A 21,103-nucleotide genomic window follows, 5' to 3' on the forward strand; every position below is an offset into this window, starting at 1 on the left:
AGTAAATGGAAATGTTTAGCTATTTCTATGACATATGACTGAAGTTGTTTGTGTAGATACTCTCTTTTTATACTTATGTGTGTACATCAAATCTGATATCAAAATCTAACATCTATTCAACAGACTTATAAAACACAATGGTGCTATGTAGCTCATTGCTGAAATCTAAATGTGAAGTTAATAATGCTTAAAAACCACTTACTGACAATTAGTTTTCATTTAAAATAATCAGCTTTTAATTGAAAATCATTTGTCAATAATATAGAAAATTTGATTTTACTATCATCATCATCATCTTCAGTGGGCCTCATGTAATTAGCCTACTGGAAACTGAATTTATCTTTTTAGATCATGGAGGACACCACTGCTTTACTGGAAGATTCTGGTGAACAGACAACAGAGCGGGCCATGGCCAAAGCCAAAGCCAAAAAAACTGTAGATAAAGTAGTGCTGAATATTGCTGTTACCGGGGAGACTGGTGTGGGAAAGTCCTCCTTTTTGAATGCCATCAGAGGTGTTGAAAGAGGGGATGAAGGCTGGGCCCCCACTGGAGTAATAGAGACGACAATGGAGCCTAAGGAGTATGCCCACCCAACAATGCCCAATGTCAAGATCTGGGATTTGCCAGGAATAGGGAGCCCATCATTCGAAGCCAAGGCCTACTTAAAGAAAATACACTTTGAAAAACATGATTTCTTTATCATAGTGAGTGCTGAAAGATTCAAGGAGAATGACCTCAAACTTGCAAATGAAATCAAGAAAAAGAAAAAGAACTTTTACTTTGTACGTTCTAAGATTGATGATGATGTGAGAAATGAGAGTGAGGATGGAGGGGGTACAGAGGAAGAGATACTACTCAAAATACGGAAAGACTGTGAGGACAATCTCAGAGATCTGGGAGGGGCACCTGTCTTTCTCATCACATCCAATGACCTGAGCAAGTTTGATTTTCAGAATCTGGTAGACACTCTGAAAAGAGAACTTCCAGGGGAAAAGATGGATGCACTCATACAGGGTCTTCCTGTTTTTTCAAAGCAGTCTCTTGACTGGAAATACCAAGCATTCAATAAAACCATCCGGCATGTGTCTGCTATGTCCGGGATCGTAGGTGCGGCCCCCGTGCCAGGCCTCTCATTTGCACTTGACACTGTCATGGTGCTATCCTTTCTCACCGGGGTTTACCGCTCATTCGGCCTGCATGACAAAGCCCTGGAAAGGCTGTCGGAGAAAGTGGGAAAGCCCATACTGGAAGAGGTGAAAAAGTCAGAACTGATCCAGGGAATTGGCAAGTCCATGCTGACATCCAGCATGCAGCCAAAACTATTGGCTTCAGCTGCAGCCAATGTTTTGAGTCTTATACCGGTAGTGGGCAACATTGCAGCTGCAACCCTGTCCTATAAAACCACAAGGGCTGTACTGCAAGAGGGTCTGGATGAACTGTATGGTGTTGCCAAAAAGGTGCAGGGAATGGCAGAACTGCAGTAGGAGGGAAGTTGTTACCATATCAGCATGATGATCATTACTTTTAACATGATATATGTTACTAACAATGTTTTAAGAATGTAATTTGTTTGGTTTTTATACTCTGTATTTTGTATGTTGTCTGTTGTGCCTGTGTAATGCCCTGAGCAAATGAACCCCTGTCCCTGAATTTAAGTCAACATGTCACTTCAAAATTATACACCTTCTTCTGACTTTGTAAGCACTCCAGACTCCATTCTAAATGTATGCTTTATCAGACCTATAGTTTCAACTGATACTGTGCATGTGACAAACTAAGTAAAATGATGTCAATGTGCCAGTATATTTGTTCTGTAAATACAATATGTAACAAACTGAATTAAAATGTGTGTCTTCTTTTGTTGCATACTTTGTGATGTTATGTTATATTCATACAACACTGATGTTAGGCATGATTTGACAACTCAGAAAACATGACTAAGCCAGAAGTCAAAATTTGTTGGGACAATAAAAATCAAGTGGGTGAAGCCCAAAACATACTGGTCATGGGTTGGAAGATAACCAAACAAAAGACGCCTGACTGGGTGGGACAAGAAAAAGACCATCTCCTCTCTAATGAGGTGTACCAGTGTATGAAAGTTTACATGTGATAAAGACATTGGGGCATCTAGCATTACCTAAGTGCTGTGATTGTCTTAAAATAAAAGTCGATGATTTAACATTCATTGGCAAGGTACAGTAGTTGCTAAATATATATTCCCATTTCAGCCCTCAGATTGCTATGAAACAATCTAGATGTTTAAGTGATTTTGAAGATGAAATCACAGTAGGCCTATATTCCATGGCATTATGCTGCCGTTGTGGAGAACATAACCACTCATCAAAAAGGAGAGATGCTCCTTGAATCTGACTCATTTCAAATGCAGTTTTTAATAGTTTACCACAGTCTGATGGAGACTACCTTTTTAAGCACAGCACACAGAGAAGAGATGTTTGGAGGAGAGGACCAAAGGAGGAACACTTATAGTGTGTCAGACACAAGCCATTCTGTAGATAACAACAAACAAAACACACAAATAAGAATGAGATAAGGCAAGGCAAGACAAGGCAATTTTATTTGTATTAGTCCGGCAGGTTAGAGTCCAAATGTTCAGAATATTTCAGTTGGTGATACAAGCACCATATTTGGTACAAATGATGTCCGGAGGGTATTAAGAAAAGTATAAGTTGTCCAGCTTCAAATATTTACTTTTAGTCTTACTGTGAGTCATTGCAGCAATCAAATCAAAGTGCATCGTGCCATAGACAGCTACATTCCATCACAGTCATATGTTTATATTCAAATGAATATTTATATTAATTTGATCATCATCTTTCCAAAGGGCATGCTTCAATAACAAAAATGTTGTTATTGGACAAGGTTTGAGGGACCCCTAGTGGTCAATATGTACAGTACAGTAAGCACACGTGAGTACAGTACAATTAAGACGAGATCCCAAGAATGGAGGCTGACACCAGAAAAACACACACACACACACACACACATACACACACACACACACACACACACACACACACACACACACACACACACACACACACACACACACACACACACACACACACACACACACACACAGGTCCTATTTGCAAGCTGAGACCAAAGCAGAACAGGAAGAACCTGAGGGCGAAGAGTAGGCACACACAAACAGACACACACACACACACACACACACACACACACACACACACACACACACACACACACACACACACACCACCACACACACACCACACACACACACACACCACCACACACACACACACACACACACACACACCCCCCAAAGAAGAGGAACAACTATGACCCAGTATTTGCCTGTCATCACACAGTACAATTCAACTTTTTCACTGAAATGTACTGTTATTTTTCTGTAGAGTACTGTTATTTAACAGTTCAATTGCTGCTGAAAAAATGTTATATACTGTGATACATTAAACAGCAATGAGCTGTATTTGATTTTTGGTGTGAAATAACAGTAGAATTACAGGTAAATATAATTGCCAGTAACTGCCGTTATTTTGCAGGGAAATTTTCTTAGAGTGTACAAACCTAACTACAAGTCCTACAGTTTACATTTGTATGAGAATTGAACAAGTGAAGTGAAGTAGGCCTACCTAAGTCTGCAATGAGAGTCTACAGTTCTGTTTAAGTCAAGATTCACAAGAGATGGTATTATGAAGGCAATTTCTTATTAAATTAAATTGGGTGGTATTGCTCTGTTCAGAGGCTTCCTCTGCTCAGCTATTGTATTTGTGAAGTCTGTGACTTGCCAGGAATTCGAAGAAAAAGAAACCTATCTGAAAGATGAATATATGACTGCTTCATATTAGTGAATGGAACCAGATTCACATTGACTGACCTGAAGCAGAAAAAAAGCACTTTGCATGCTCCAAGGTCGATTCTGACATGAAAAAATGACACTGAGGCTACGTTTGAATAGGTACATCCTCTCTGTAGGATGTACTGAAGCATTGTCATTGACATAACCTTTGAACCAGATTGGTCGCTGGGGAGCCGCCCCTGATGGCACTAATGACTGGCGACCAATACGGTTAATGACCTTCCACAGACTTATGGGATGGTGAAGTAGCCATGATTTGCCTACTGCAAATATGACCGGATATAGAAAGTCGTCCTGGTACCGTTCACAATTATTTTGATACAAAATGTATCAAACTGAATTAAAATATCGTTTTTTCTTCTCTTTGTTTGATGTGTACTTTGTTATATTATTTTTATATCCATATGGCACTGATGTTAAGCATCATTTGGCAACTGAGAAAACAGGAGTGAAGGCAGGAGTCAGAATTTGGGGTAAAGACATTGCAGCATGTTGTATTGCCCTCTAGTGTTGTGATTGTCTTAACACATTGTCTTCACATTGTCTAACACATTGTCACATTGTCATTGATTGTCTTAACATGCATTGGCCAGGCACAGTAGGTGCTGAATTTAGATTCCCATTACAGCCTCAGATTGGTACGAAACAATTTCAATTTGTAAGTGCTTTTTAAGATATACTTGTTTTTCCATGGCATTATGCTGCCGTTGTGGAGAACATAACCACTCATCAGAAACAAGAAGAAGATCCTTGAATCTGATTCACTACAAATGCAGTTTTTAATAGTTACCAAGTAGAACCAATTAATTTTAAAAGCAAGTCACTGTAAATACTGTGAGACAATGTAACGCCACTGAAATGCCATCTCAATTCCATCATCACTAATTATAAATTACTTAAAGACCATATGACACTTGGGAAATATTGTAAAATACACAAACACATTGAAAGTAAGCATAAAATATAGTCACTTGAAGTTGGTTTTGATCATTATGATAGAAAACATGATGTTTTATGGCCTTTGAACAGCGAGATTTTTGACATCTGCTGGCGCGCTTCCCACAAGTCCGTCACGTGACCGATGACGCACGCTCAGGAATCTATAGGCCTATCAGGACTGTCTTGACGCCTGTCAGGATTACCTGTCACAACTAACATGGATTCCGTAGTGGGTCTAGACAACTCATCTGACGCATACTCGGAGCCTGAAACATTTTTGAAAGTAGAAGAGTCCAACCCGATACTGGACGATAGTGGTGGAGGCATTATGCCCTACAGATAGGCCTAGGCTACGAGCCGTATCTGGATGAGATGAAGCGATGAGGCTCCGAAAGTTCGGATGGCGAAGCAGAAGGCGCTGTCGGTGGTGCTGCTGTGACAGACCGCGGGATGCCAAGAGACGTTGGCAGGCTACAGCGCGTGGAATGGTAACTACCTTCTTGTTCATTTTCCTGACAATGAACGGAGAGTAGACTCCGTAAGATAGTGTAGGCCTACTTTGTTGTATCGTTTGTTTGTACCACCGAGCATTTGTGTGCAGTCTACTTATCACATCCCAAAAGTAGCCTAATAGCCATAGGTAGGGGACTGTACCGATCGCAAAATGATTTTACGTCTCAGTGCCTCATTGTCTTCATCTTTATGTAGTTAGGCCTATATTATTATTTGTTTTTATAAAGGAACACCAAGGCCGTCAGACCAATTACGCAGTTTGCCCTGCGCCATGGCTTGGCTCCAGTGCCTTTCCTTCCGCGAATAGGCTACTCCGGACTTTTACGCGAATCAACACTCGACATTGAAACTTTGTGAAGTTCTGTGATTGTTTCCAACATTCGTGCCTTTATCTGTCGCATTTTAGGTGTTTTTGTGGGAGGTGTGCGCCGATGCAAACAGTAAAGGACTCTGTGTGCTGCCGTGAGCAGCCCAAAGTTTGCGCCAGGAGAGAAGAGGAGCGGGACACATTCGCTGCGTAACAGAGCATTCTGGCTTTCAGCCCGTTTGTCTGAACGAGCACGTTCTCCGCACCGCATATTTCCACTACCGGCAAGACTACGGGGACGTAGAGGGAACGAGTGAGTAGCCTAGTCATATTGTAAAACCATTTGTATGGAATAGTAGGAACCGTATGATTTCATATCAATGATGTAAACTTGTCATGCAGGCCTACATCTAAAACTCATCTGTTTTTTCTCTCTTCTGATCATCTTTCAACATTTAGGTGGAAGAGATACACTGCATATAGACAATTTCTTAGATCTAGCTATGACTACCTGGGAATACACGCCAAGGTCCCCTTACCTTCCTTTGTGGTGTGGTCCATCCGGATAACTTTTCCCTCTACAGATTACAGGGGGTTCCAGGACAACAGCCTGTGATGTTGCTCATGCACAAGTGTTGATAAATAAATGACAATGAATGTCAATACATGTTACCTGTAGCTTCACATGAATTTGTCTTCATTTTGCAACTCACAACAGCGTACAACAAATAGCCCTAGGGGGCGCCAAATACAACCTCACCAGTGGCGGTTTTAGAAAGTCTGAGGTCCTAGGCAAAGAACAGTTTCGCGACCCCACGCCCCTTGGCCTAGGTGACACCAAACATACAACTTCAGCAGTGGCGGTTTTAGGAAGTCTGAGGTCCTGGGCAAAGACCACATTTGAGGACCCACCCCCCCTCCACACACACACACACACCACCACCACCAGCAGCATCACCTAAGATGTAAATGTATTGGATTTATTTTATCTATTACTTTTTGAGAAGAGACGAGTCAACTTCTTAGGAAACAAACAGTTGAACATTTTTCTTTTAGTGTTATTCCAGAGACGATATCCTGAAATAAAGTGATGAACCATTGGAACAATCTTGTACAAATTGTAATAGTCTTGACTGCATCAACCATTCCCATCCTGCTTAGACTTATAATCCCTACCTGCTCCTGCAAGCTTACTTTTACAACTCAGTTCTTTGCTTATCAGTTCACTTGATGTCATAATAAATATAATGAGAGTTACTGGTCAGACAATGTTATAATGATATGATTTGACATATGTCCTATTGCCATGTTCTTCCATACTAAATGCATTCACTGAAAATGTCTCAAGCAATGCACATCAACGTCAAATGCACATTGAATGTTTCAGCATCAGTGGCCTTATGCCATGCTCAGGCCATCACAGTCATGGTAGGTAGAGGGGTGGAACAGTTAATTGGTCAGGGTACCTCCCTTACAAATTGTCTCCTCCCTCTGTACACCATCTCTGGTGAACCTTTGCTCTTCAACATGAGCATAAGGCAGTCCCACCCCCCAAACACCTCCATGACCGAGATGATCTGATCATAGAACGGTGGCCCGCCCTAATCCACAACCATAACTGTGGTGCCCAGGGCATGGAATTGCTACACTGCACAGGTTTTATACCCATCATGTGCTAATTACTCTGATATGGATATTGAGTAAATAATTTCATAGAAGAATGCCACCCTGACTGCAATAGGGGTGAGATCTTCTCGATTGAATATATTGTGCTTATCCACAAAAGATAAACAATACCATTCTTCCATTGAAAAGTAATCCATCGCCAATTTCAGCTTTCAACACAAAAGTAACATAAGAAAAATGCAATATAATATAGAAGTGTTTCAAAGTTTCATCACCATTTTGTTTAAGACTCAAACTTTGTATTAAAACATCAAAAATATGATTACTCAGACAGTGAAGCCTGGAGATTAAATTAAAACACATGGCCATCACCTTTGATTTACTGAAATGTATTAATAAAAAACCCTAAACAGATGTAAACGAACGGCCTCTGCGATATTGTGTGTGTCAATGTCTAAGTCAAGCGGACTAAGACATTCAAAGTGGTGGAACAATTGCACACAGGGCGCTAGGGCAAATAGATAGGGCCCACATGCAGCCCGCCAGGGCCCCCACATACAGCCCGTTAGGGCCCCCATTACCTAAAGGAGGGCCCTTGGACTAGTTGCAAATGCCCTAATTGTCCTCCTTATAGCTCTGTCCCTAATCATTCTTAGGTTTTGATAGGTACTGTTTTTTTAACTTCTGAGAGTTGTGATTGACCAATGACTGAGGCAGGAAGACAGAAATGACGGGGATAGGGTATGGAAAAATCTAATTTTGCCCCATAAAATTACTTGGGCATTTTTGCTAGCAAACTGACAACTTACACCTTCACCATGGAAGCTTATCTAGTAGTCTTTATCATGTGGTGTCCAAGATGTTGTGCAGTACTTCTGGGACAATACAATGAAAGCCCACATGGGTATTGGGGGGCACTGTAGCAACACAGACATGAAATGAGTGGGTAGGATATTCAAAATATCACCTCAAGGTCTCTCCATCTCAAATGACTAAAGCTAATATTACACACCCTGTAATAACCTTTTTCAGAACCCCAAGGAGAGGATGGAGCAGGTGGTTCCCAACACAGTAGATCAATGCACTCACAGAAAATATGAAAATAAATGTGTTTATTACATGCAGTTCAGCTCTGTCCAATTTTAAACAAAAGTATGAGTACATTTGTGGTGTAATTACAACAGTAGCACATAATACATAACTGTAACACCATGTATGCCATTGTACCTTATGTACAGTGAGACTGTCATTACTAAAAAAAACACTAAAAACCTAACGAGGACCTGGCCTGGTTCACAACAGATGGTGAGTGTGTAGCTTTGGTGCCCCCTGCTGGAGCAGAGCTACACATACTATCACCGCAAACTCAATCCAACCAGTGGAGAATCAGCTGAACATACGACAAGTACATTGGTCTACTTTTTACTCAGATAAGTCACCTGAGTTGGAACCATTTGTATGCATAAGTGTGAAAAAAAGAGAGAAAAAAGTGTCCTTCCAACACACCCTGTACTGTGGTTTTGGAATTACCGGCATCAAACTTTTGGTAATGTCTATATTGAAGGGTTGTTTGTGGCGCTAAAGCGTGTTGTGTGTGTGTGTACTGACTGCTGCCCTCTTATCCGGCTTTTCACATGATGCACTCAGTGGCTCTGGAACAGGGGATAGGTCTGGAATGTCAAAGTCATCACAGCTGTAGTCCTCAACTCGACACATGGCCTCCACCATCCGCATCAGCTCTTCAGCATAGCCTGTTGCAGAGGAATATGGGGACAAGGTTCAAATTAATCCTACAATAGATATAGCACACTAGTACATCTCAAAAACCTAATCTTATCTGCTATGAACTTTCTATAGTCACTTCAGAAATGGCCCCAGTCTATCGGAGACATACTCTTCCTTACCCTGTGATAATGTCTTTTGAAACAAACAAAAGTGCAAGTCCTGAGACATTTACAATCATTGCTCTGTACATTTTTTGTGCACTGGGAATGTTGCAAGCTGTAGCTAAGTCCTTGATTGAAAGCAGCTTTGGATAAAAGAGTCTACCAAGTATAATGTAATGTCCTAAAAGTATGTTTCACTGAATATTTCTGTATGATTACCTGCTCTCCATCCCTTTGTATGAAAAGTGACACAGGCTGTTCCCTGCCTTCCAAGACTCTGTGTGCACAATAAGAGAACAGTCCCTCGAATCCGGTATGCCTGTTGTGGATGTGATCCATAACTGATGTCCATTTGTCCACCACAAGTTGAACATTTTCAGGAGGCGTCGAGACCACAGCCCAGTACAGATGGTTTATTATACTTCCCACCCAGGGTTTGACATCCTGGCAACCTCTGGTTTGACCAAGGCTCTGCAACTTCTTCTTGACACCTGAGTAAACATGTGTAGATGAATCAATAAATAGTGAATGTAATGTACATCTGGCACACACACACACACACACACACACACACACACACACACACACACACACACACACACACACACACACACACACACACACACACACACACACACACACACACACACACACACACACCTGGGGCAATGCAGGGATGAAATAATGTGGGGTGTGTATGTACCAATATATGTGTAGAGACATATAAAATGTAGGCTACACTTCCTTAGAACTGCATAGTCACAGTCCTTGTTGGTCGCCTCAGACATGCTTGTATGCAAAAGTCACAGTGCTGATCTTTTGTTGAGTTCACATGAATAAATAAGAACATGAATATGAGCACATATAAAATGTGTGTGTGTATGTGTAAAAGGAAAAATAAAATAATAATTGAAAAAAGGTTTCTTTCCCAACACAAAGAACCTATCTGAGCAAAAAGTAGACCCATGTGGTGTACTAAACCCAACCAGTGTAAGGTCTGAGAGTGTGGTGTGTAGTCAAATGTGATCTGTATTAGTAGCCTAACTTAGTTGACCTACACAGTTTACCAAAACTTACATCAATTGATGGGACCCCGTCAGCAGTGAAGCCATCTCTTTCCTCTGCAGCAACATAGGCCTACTCAGACTGGCATTCCTGGAGTATCTGAAACATTATATAAATATGATGCCGCGTGAATAGGAGAGAAAAAAACCGCTACTGCAAACCCAAAACAAACATGACAGCAGATTGTTCTTGAACACAGAAAGAAGTTGCAAATTTACATGACATTACATAACAGCGGTTACTGCATGTTCGCTTGGGTTTCTGACAAGAGTAGGCTATTTGTCAACACGTAGAGTAGGTTCATGCTCCATTAGTCACGGACACAACGCTGATGGGGGGGGGGGGGGGGTGGCAGTCGCATAGAGTTGCATTGATTGTCTTTTCAGCTGGTAGGCCTACAGTAGACTATTTACCAGTAGACACATATAATTTTACTGTAACTGTAGGCCTACGGCGGCGAACTGAAATGTAGGAAGGCGACTTGACTTTTTTGCAAACACTCTCTGAGATTAATTTAGATGCACGGCTGAAGCACTTTAGTAGCAAGCTTTGTTGAAGTGTTCAGAACTGGCACCAACTTCAACTACCGTTCACCAAGCAAGTGGTTTACGCGGTGATAAAACACAAACCTCTTTGCACTTCCTTTCCCTCGAGTTCATGATTAGAATGCAGTCCAAAATAAGATGGTACAGCCTACCTCCAGCCGCTGCCTTTTCTCCAGAGCACGAGACCCCCTGCAACTGGCGTCGGTGCCGCTCGCCCCCCTCGAGCTTGTCCCCCGAGGGAATATGCTCGGCACTGATTTGGGCCGCAAAACCCTCTTCAGACGAACATCAATTCCAAGTTGCTCCTTCAGAGCCGGGGTCGAGTCGTAACATTTATCCAGAAAATGTGCAGAACACAGTACAGAGCTTGGCTTCCACGGTGTTCCTTTGGGATCAGTTCTCGTCCTGCGAGTCCACAGCAAGTTCAATTCAGGGTCTTTTGGAAAGCGATGCAGTGTGAAACCGCTCTCCCTGGTGTTTGAGCAGTATCCTGCAACGCACCGCTCGGGCATGTTGTTAAAAAAATATTCGAGAAAGAACGTACACTCTATCGATTCCTGTCAGGATGGTTGACAGCACGTGCAGTCAGGTGTAAACAGAGAGGTGTGGCGTGGCGGCATTCCTGAGCATACGTCATTTTATGGAAGGGCCACTGGCATGTCGAATTTAGTGGCGCGTGTTCAAATTTTGGAAATAACAGGAGAACTAGTAATATTTGTCATATGGATGCATCTCAACTAGAATTTAATAGTTATTTCAGACTGAACTAAAAAGGGTCGTCTCCACGTGTCATGAGGTCTTTAAGTGAGCAGAATATTGCCCTCAAGTCAGACAATGGCTGAATTCTCAACTGGTGTCACTTCATGATGCCTCTTGATCATCCCTTACCACTCACTTATTTATCATTTACTTTGCTTGTTTCCTGAAGCCAGTAGGTGAGTATTGTGAAGGTTAATGCAAGGCAAGGCTATGCAAGTTTACTGTATCTGTGTAAAGTGTATACCAAACACAGTGGTCGTTCAATGTGCTTCATCAAGCCATAAAAACAGAGGAGATAAAACAATAAAGGACATGAAATTTTTTCCCCTCTGGGAGCAGGGGACTTTTTTTTTTATTAAACACCAGGTGTGTCAAACAGTGGCTCTTCTGTTGGACACCCATTACACCACAGTTACAACCAGCCATAAACACACAGTTGACATAGGCTAAGTAAACACCATCATCCCGGAGCACAGTCAAGGAATGAGTTATCTCCATTGAAATATATTCAAATCAGGGTTTGTTTGTTTTTTTAAACGTATGTCATAGGTATTTAGCTGTTCTTTGAGGACAGAAACATGACTTTGAATAGTGGTCACATATTAGAGAGTAGTGGGAATAGACATTTGTATGCATTTGAAAGCAACATACACCCCATAACTTCCCATTGGGAAAGGATGTTGTAAAATCATGCACAAGTACTACACGTTTTACAAGTACAAGTATTACAAGTTTTTTTAACGAATGATGAAGATTTTTATATGACACACACACACACACGCATGCACGCACGCACGCACGCACGCGCACACACACACACACACACACACACACACACACACACACACACACACACACACACACGCACACACACACACACACACACACACACACACACACACACACACACACACACACACACACATACATACATACACATCATGTCAAGAGTCTGGCCTGGGGCTAGGGCAGCTCAAACATTAGTCTAGTAGATCACGCAAAAGGAGAGTCTTTACTTGCTTCTTGAAGGCTGCAAGATATGTGCTCAGTCTTGCTGCCTTTAAGAGACCGTTCCACCACTTGGGTATAACAACGGAGAACAGTCTTGACTGGAAGTACTGTATCTAGAGAGACTGGATGGCAGAGACAGACGGCTTGAGCTGGAGGGGCACAGTTCTCTTCCAGTAACACAAGCTTATTGACATTCATATCAGAGGCCTCATATCAGTTTGTCTTGTAAGGCATTTAACGCTAATATGGCATGTTTAAAAAGCTATTTGAATTCAGTTACAAATTGTGATTTTAGCTAAATGCTCAGCAACAGTATTTGCAATGAGTCGGTATGTTGGAATGGAGGAGGGGGGCGGGGTTGCAGGGTGTTTGACTGTAGTACGAAGCACCACTGAATATGCAGCAGGTCACCAATAAAACGGCAGCTTCCTCCATGATGCCTCATTTTGTGCTCAGTCACAGAACATTAGAATTGCGTAGGCCTATCTAAAGTCTTCTGTTGTTTTTAGGATTAGATTTCCATATTTGCGCAGGCCACAGAGGAACACTGCTTAAGTAAGTTTCACTACATTTTCACTTTCATTCAACTATGTAGTTAAAAGTAAGGTACACTTTATTTTAGGGATACATCTATTAGCACTTATACATACAATATTAATGCCTGTGTAAGTAACTTGTAAGGCATGTACTAAGGAAAATCAGACAGTTGTTAGACATTTATTCGCAAATGTCTTGTACATGCACAATAAGGGATTTATTACCAATATGTCTCAACTAAATTAGTATTAATTATTTAATATACCCTTTCACTTAGCTGATCAGGGGGGCTAGGTAGTGCTGGCCTGGGTGGTGTGGGGGCCCTAGGTAACAATGGACTTTGGCAGTGCGGGGGCCCTAAGCCATCTGGGCAGAGTAATGCATCACTTTAGAATAGGGACCCTTATTTCGCATCTGTTTTCACAATGTTCAGGGTTTGTTCACACAGTGTGTCGGGAGCTTATACACATTGTATTCTGCCACTTACTACTTACTAATAAATAGAAATATAGGCTTACTGGTCCTTACTAAGGTTATATTAGTAATAAATCCCTAATTGGACATGAACAAGACATTTGTGAATACATGCTTAACAACTGTCTTATTTTGCTTAGTACATGCCTTACAAGTTACTTACACAGGCATTAATATTGTATGTATTAATGCTAATAGATGTGTCCCTAAAATAAAGTGTTACGAAAAGTAAATGTTAATATGCATTTTTAGCCTTACTTTCCATGGAATCTGACTGAAATAGTTTGTATGAATACTGCCTTTTTACAAATTATTGTTATTGCGTAAGCCTATGTAGCTCATAGTTGAAATCTAGAAGTTAACATTAATGCTTGAAAGCCACTTACTGAGGATTACTTGTCATTTGAATTAATCAGCTTTTAATTGAGGATCATTGGCCATTAGTATAGAAATATAAATGTTACTATCATCATCAGTAATATAGGCCTACTTAATTACTGGAGCTGGAAATTGTCTTTTTAGATTATGGATGACGCAATTCTACTGGAAGACTCTGGTGAACAGACAATGGATCAGGCCATAGCCAAAGCCAAATACACAATCAATGGATTAGAGAAAGTAGTGCTCAACATTGCTATAACCGGAGATACTGGTGTAGGAAAGTCCTCCTTTGTGAATGCCATCAGAGGTGTTCAAAGAGGAGATGAAGGCTGGGCCCCAACTGGGATGACAGAAACTACAATGGAGCCCATGGAGTATCTCCACCCTACAATACCCAATATAAAGATCTGGGATTTGCCAGGAATAGGGAGCCCATCATTTCAAAGCAAAGTGCATGAAGAAAGTAGGGTAAGAAGTATGATTTCTTTATCATAGTGAGTGCATCAAGATTCAAAGAGAATGACCTCAATCTTGCTAAACAAATCAAGAAAAAGAAGAAGAAATTTTACTTTGTTCGCTCCAAGATCGACAAAGATGTGAAAAATGAGATTGAGGATGGAGGGGGTACAGAGGAAGAGATACTACTCAAAATACGGAAAGACTGTGAGGACAATCTCAGAGATCTGGGAGGGGCACCTGTCTTTCTCATCACATCCAATGACCTGAAGAGGTATGACTTCCCAGCTCTGGTGGAAACTCTGAAAAGAGATCTTCCCAGTGAAAAGACGCATGCACTACAGCAGAGTTTGCCTGTGTACTCGAAGCAGTGCCTTGAAGAGAAGTACAGTATATTCAAGAAAACCGTCTGGGCACTGGCTGTGGTGTCTGGAGGCATAGGTGCAGCCCCTGTGCCAGGTCTCTCATTTGCTCTTGACACTACCGTAGTGCTGTCCTTTATCACCAAGATCTACTACTCATTTGGTCTATCTGAGAAAGCCCTGGGTAAGCTGTCAGAGCGAGTGAATAAGCCCATACTGGAAGAGGTGAAACATTCTGAACTGATCCAGGGAATTGGCAAGTCCATGCTCACATCCAGCATGCTGACAAAACTAGAGGTTGCATCTGGTCTTGGAACTATGTCTACACTGTAACAAATAGCTGTTTATTTACGGCAATTCTGCAACAGCATTCTACCGTTTTTCGAAAAAACAGACAACTACTGTGAAAATATTACTTTGAGTCACATATTGAGCATAAACAGTAAGTACTGCACAATAGCAGTATTCGCCGTTGTGGAAAAAAATAGAGATGCACCGGATCCTGATTTTTAGGATCCTGCCGGATACCAGATCCACTGAATAAGATCCTGCCGGATCCGGAACCGGATACCGGATCCTACAAAAGGGTTGAAACATATAGTCTACTCGCACACGTGGGCCCTTTTTATTACGTTGGCGCAAACTATTTTTTAGACTCATTGGCTTATTGCCACACTGCCTGCAATAGCCGCTTCCAAAGGGATTTCACTCCATGCAGTGATTGGGGTTACCTACTTGAACTTGAACTTGAACTTGGGTTGTGAAAGACTGAAAAGCCTAGGCTAGACAGGCACCAGACCCTGATTTTTAGGTAACATGCCGGATACCGGATCCACTGCTTAAGATCCTGCCGGACCCGGACCCTGTGAAAAACTCTATTATCCTGACGGATCCGGAACCGGAACCGGATCCGGTGCATCTCTAGAAAATAACAAGTTATTTTAGGCAGCACCATTGAAACCCATTCATCCTCCACTTGTCTGTGATCACCATCAAACTTCAATACCACCTGAAGAACTGAAGTCATTCTGACTGGTTAAAGATTAACTGATACTATCAAGCATGATGAAACAATTTCTAAGGAAACTACAATACTTAAAAAGTGCTTGATGCAGCAAAGTGTGAGTAGCACATGCATTTTGATAGTGATGAAAGTGTGAATGCCTGAAACATTTTAAGAACTTGTAACACTCTTGCAACAAGCAGCCCCATCTAAACCAATCTGCTAATCAGTGCCTGGCCTCACCTGAGTAGGGCTGTTATGCCATTATTCAATTACGGGCGTCACCTGCCAAGGGCCTGATGACTCTGGTCACATGGTACTTTTGCACCTGTATATAATCTATCCACTATCCACACTTCAGTTGCTTGCCTGCCTGCTGGCTGGCCTGCATGGCACAGCATAGCACTTGTTTGCCTACAAGCTTGCTTACATGCTTGCACACTTTCCTCTTTGTGAAAGCTTGCTGTATGTGGCATCATTTGTGGCATTGTTGCATATAATGTGCCTGCTGCAAATTAGGCATTGCTTTGAGAGCTAGCTTGTAGTGCTGCTTGTTTGCTGTGCTACTTGGTGCAAAATAATTTTTTAAAGACTGACCAATGCTATATTCATCATTGGCTCATCAAGAGATACAGTAAAAAGCCCACCTTGAACACTATCATTGTAACATAGCACTGCGTACTCTGAAATTTTATTCATGCCCACACTTTCAAAGGACCACCGCAAACCATTTTATCAATACAGCATAGCGTCATAGTATCATGCTCAAGGCACTCCAGTCATGGTGAACGATGGGAGGGTGGGGTGGTAACATGGCCAGGGTACCACAGTTATGGAGAATGATGGGTGGGGTGGGAAGTTGCCATGGCCATATTCATGAATACAACTATGACCCAGTATTTGCCTGTCATCACACAGTACAATTCAACTTTTTAACTGAAATGTACTGTTATTTTTCTGTAGAGTACTGTTATTTAACAGTTCAATTGCTGCTGAAAAATGTTATATACTGTGATACATTAAACAGCAATGAGCTGTATTTGATTTTTGGTGTGAAATAACAGTAGAATTACAGGTAAATATAATTGCCAGTAACTGCCGTTATTTTGCAGGGAAATTTTCTTACAGTGTAGCCTAATACCAGTTGCAGGTGCCATTGCAGCTTTTGGAGTGTCCTTTGCTGCCATGCGGGCTGTGCTGAAAGAGGGTCTGGATGAACTGTACAGGGTAGCCAAAGAGGTGCTCGAAATGGCAGATCTGCAGTAGGACGGAATATATCTGGTTTTATTATGCATTTACTATGCGGTTTTACATCATGAGTGTTTTTTTTTATTTTTATTACTTTTAACATGATGTACAGTACGCTACTAACTATGACTTAAGAATATTTTTTTACATTTAGCATTTACAATAGCATTCTCAATCTGATTAAGTGTCTGGTTGTTGTCCTTTTGAGCAATGCCTGTTGAGAAAATGGTCGACTGTTTCTGTTGTGAAGTTAATAATACACGTTTTATATAGCGCTTTTATATAAAGTTTTATATAGCGCTTTACATGTTGAAGTTAAATAAAACAATCAATCACGTAAAAAATCACTGTGCACTCTGAGATCCTTTCCAAATGTATGCCTTTGCAGGAGTGTATATACAGTAGTTTAACCCTCAAGCGACCGGCCTGTTTTTGCGACTAATCTGACCGAGTGGGGTCATTTATGACCCCGAGGAGTTTATATGGAAATACCACTGTATAAATAATTTTTTGGGGTTCATTCAAATTTATTTACATCTTGCACATACCTGTCCCTCATCTAAAGCAAAAAAAATGTGAATTTGAACATTTTATTGTTTTGCTAAAAATTAGTCAAACTTTCATACGTATATGCTAAATATGATGTGTGCCCTCATTTGCATATGTAAACATCAACATACAAAAAACATCCAATACATTTTTCTTCTTCTCTTATCATCAGTAATCAACTGAGAAAGTTTCATGGTGATATCTATCATTTACATTTTTTAGCCTATTCACTTGTAGTAGTCTTACCATAATAATACAGTATATTTATGCTAATTATGGAAAGTGCTCAAAGTGAAACTTTGGGAAACCAAGCTAAATTACATCCATTAGGCCCATAGATGATATTTTTGCAATAAAACTTTAGACTACTCAACATTTCTGTGTTCATGAAATCACAAGATCAGAGAATATGGTAATTTACATAGACAAAACCATGACTCAAACATATAAGCTTATGCACACTCAAAATTTCTCTGAAACTTTTTCTGTACATTGTAGCTGTGAAAAGGTGTCTTCCATATGTATTAGAGCAAAGAAATGATTCAACTGATGCTTCAGCCTTTGTAGAGCCATATAATAAGGAAAATTCTAAAAACGCCATTGATTTCTACACTGATTACTTATTTCCTTCCTTTTTGTTCATCAGGATGACTTCCATTTCATATTCTCATCATGTATCTAGGACCACTGTGCCATGATATCAACAAATATGAAGCAATAACAGAGAAAATGCTACCTGGTGCCCTCACAATATGGCTTGGCTGGCTATCGCAGGGGTGCCCTATTTATTTATATAATCTATTATATTTCAATACTATTAATGTTTATATTATGAATATTTTAGGTCTGCAGACCATGACCTGCCCCTAGAAACAAAATACAAAAAGCAGAGTTTGAAAATTACAACAACAATGGACATTATAATGTTGAGTATCTCATGGATCCTCTCGGGGTCATAAATGACCCCAGAGGTGTTTTGATTATAAATCCCATACAGATGGTCCAAATCTCACAAAAATCATTCACACCATGCACAACATATGTATTGACAAACTCCTAGAAGGACAAGTGTTTCTGATGAAAATTGCAGAAATGGTGTATGAAAATATGTGCCCGGGGTCATAAATGACCCCAGTTGGTCGCTTTAGGGTTAACCTGAACTGAGAACATGACTTATAGACTTGTCTAAATAGATAAATGGCAATGTACCGGTATGTTTCTTCTGTAAATAGCCTACTATATGTGATTAACTGGCATTAAAAATGCTGTGTCTGAGAAAACAGGTGTGAAGGCAAGAGTCATATTTTTTGGTTTCAAAACATCAAGTGGCTCACTGATGCACTGATGGAGTAGTTACGAGCCTACAGAATGTTTAGAGGCGCTTCCTAGTTTGGTTGAGGTGCTTCTTGGATGGGGAAAATGCAGATTCACAAACAGAAGGAAATCCAAGGCACTATCTTTGACAAAAAAGTGGGAAAAAAAACATTTAATGGATTGTTCATATTAGAAATTTAAAAAGGGCATTACAATCAAGCCTTTCTAAAAAAGAGCAGCTTGAATTTCCTTCTGTCTGTTCAAAATAAGTCCACTGACTGGGTGGGACATGATATGACGAGGCCCATCACTGCGCCTCTCTGGTGTCGAGTCCCAGTCAAAGAAAGATTAATTAAGACATAAAGGTATATTGCACTGCCCGCTAGTGGTGTGATTGTGTTTGAAGAAAACTATTGTAGAATGCTTTAACATTCATTGGCCAAGTTCAGAAGGTGCTGCATTTAGATTAACAGTACAATGATTTTTGGTAGGACAACAGAAATTGAGATAAATTTCATATCAGTGTTGTTCCTAAACCAACGCTTAGATTACTAAAAAAAACACAAAAAAAACCAACAACAACAAAAAGCCCCTTGATTTCAAAATACTTTTTGAAGATGAAATAACCGTATATTTCCATGGCATTATGCTGCCGTTGTGGAGAACATAACCACTCATCAAAAAGGAGAGATGCTCCTTGAATCTGACTCATTTCAAATGCAGTTTTTAATAGTTTACCACAGTCTGATGAACACTGCCTTTAAACACAGCACACACAGAGAAAAGATGTTTGGAGGAGAGGACCAAAGGAGGAATACTCCTCCCACATAGTGTGTCATACAAAAGCCATTCTGTAGATAACAACAAACAAACAAACAGATAAGAATAAGATAAGGCAAGGCAAGGCAAGGTAATTTGATTTATATAAGCTAGCGCATTTCATACATGAATGCAATGAATGAATTCAGATAAAGTCATGTGACACCGTGACGTCACTACACTGCGTTCAGTGACAGAGAAGTAAATCTGCGCGACAATAACAACTCAGGACATGAAAGCATGTGAATATGTTTCTTGTGGCTCGTCTTTGGTGGACAAAAATAAAATGGATTACTATGAAGTATCACTTTGGCGAACCATTTTGCGGACGTAGTTGGAAGGCGGAAGCTGAAAGAGGTAGGTGCGCCACTTTCGAAAACTCCTGTTGTATCGTACCTATGCTTCCTTATGGAAATGTGAACCACTAGATCGACTTGTATGGACCCACACACCATGGCCAAAGCGTTCAAAAGGGTTTTAATGCACGCTAGGAGCTTTAAAACAGGTCAAATACGTGCCCGAAGGGCCAGGTTTTAACCGAAAACAGCGCAATTGAACAACTTTGCGCAGCAGGCATGAAAATTTCTCGCGGTTTTGCCTTTCATCCCTTTCCCTCGGTCCACCCAAGATGGGATATTAATCCAAACTGGCCGGAATTCTCCTTTAAAGTCCATATGTCTCTGTGAATAGATGTGATTTTAGGTGCTTCTTGAACGTAGCCAGTGTGGGGGCCTGGCGTATGTTGGGAGGTAGACTGTTCCAGAGCGTGGGGGCAGCAACACAAAAAGCTCTGTCACCAACAGTACGGAGTCTGGCTCGGGGGATGATGAGATTGTCCTTTTCAGAAGACCGCAGAGACCTGGACTGGGAGTGGGGTTGGAGGAGATCAGAGAGATACTGAGGAGCAAGAGAGTGTAGTGATTTGTATGTCAGCAGGAGAATTTCGTACTGAATGCAGGACTTCACTGGGAGCCAGTGAAGCTGTCTGAGTGTGGGAGTGATGTGTTGCCACCGCTTTGTGCGAGATATAATTCTGGCTGCTGAATTTTGAACATACTGTAGTCGTTCCAAGGCTTTCTTGGGTAGGCCATACAGTACCCCATTGCAGTAGTCCAGGCGGGAAGTAATGAAAGCATGGATAAGTGTTTCGATCACAGAGTCAGAGAGTGAGGGCCAAAGTCAGGAGATGTTCTTGAGATGGAAGAAGGCAGATTTGGTGATGCTTTTGATGTGAGACTGGAATGAGAGGGAAGGGTCAAGGACGACACCTAGGTTTCGCACCTCTGAAGATGGCCTGATGGTATAGCCATCCACATCCAGGGACAGATCATCAACCTCCTTGGCCCGGGAACGTAAGCTACTGTTACTTGCTGCTTAGTAAATGCAAGGGGGGGTGTAATGTAGTTACTTGCTACTTAGTAAATGCCAGGGGTGGCTCCACAA

The 21,103-nt window shown here is 41.1% G+C and overlaps 1 protein-coding gene, 1 long non-coding RNA gene and 1 pseudogene across 2 annotated transcripts; 2 read left to right on the forward strand and 1 right to left on the reverse strand.

The window, feature by feature from the left end:
* Positions 1-351: 351 nt before the first annotated feature.
* LOC134467004 (interferon-inducible GTPase 5-like) lies at positions 352-1,485 on the forward strand. The gene has a single exon (XM_063220934.1). It carries the CDS (start codon positions 352-354, stop codon positions 1,483-1,485), a length of 1,134 nt encoding a protein of 377 aa, XP_063077004.1.
* Positions 1,486-8,346: 6,861 nt separating this feature from the next.
* On the reverse strand, positions 8,347-10,940 carry LOC134467436 (uncharacterized). The gene is made up of 4 exons (XR_010038550.1): positions 10,900-10,940; positions 10,215-10,301; positions 9,357-9,628; positions 8,347-9,002 (listed from the first exon to the last, which is right to left on the reverse strand). It is a non-coding gene; the product is annotated as an uncharacterized LOC134467436 (long non-coding RNA).
* Positions 10,941-14,053: 3,113 nt separating this feature from the next.
* LOC134467005 (interferon-gamma-inducible GTPase 10-like) lies at positions 14,054-15,060 on the forward strand (annotated as a pseudogene).
* Positions 15,061-21,103: the final 6,043 nt, after the last annotated feature.

This window comes from Engraulis encrasicolus, chromosome 17 (genome assembly GCF_034702125.1).
Source record: "Engraulis encrasicolus isolate BLACKSEA-1 chromosome 17, IST_EnEncr_1.0, whole genome shotgun sequence".
Classification (NCBI taxonomy): Eukaryota; Metazoa; Chordata; class Actinopteri; order Clupeiformes; family Engraulidae; genus Engraulis; species Engraulis encrasicolus.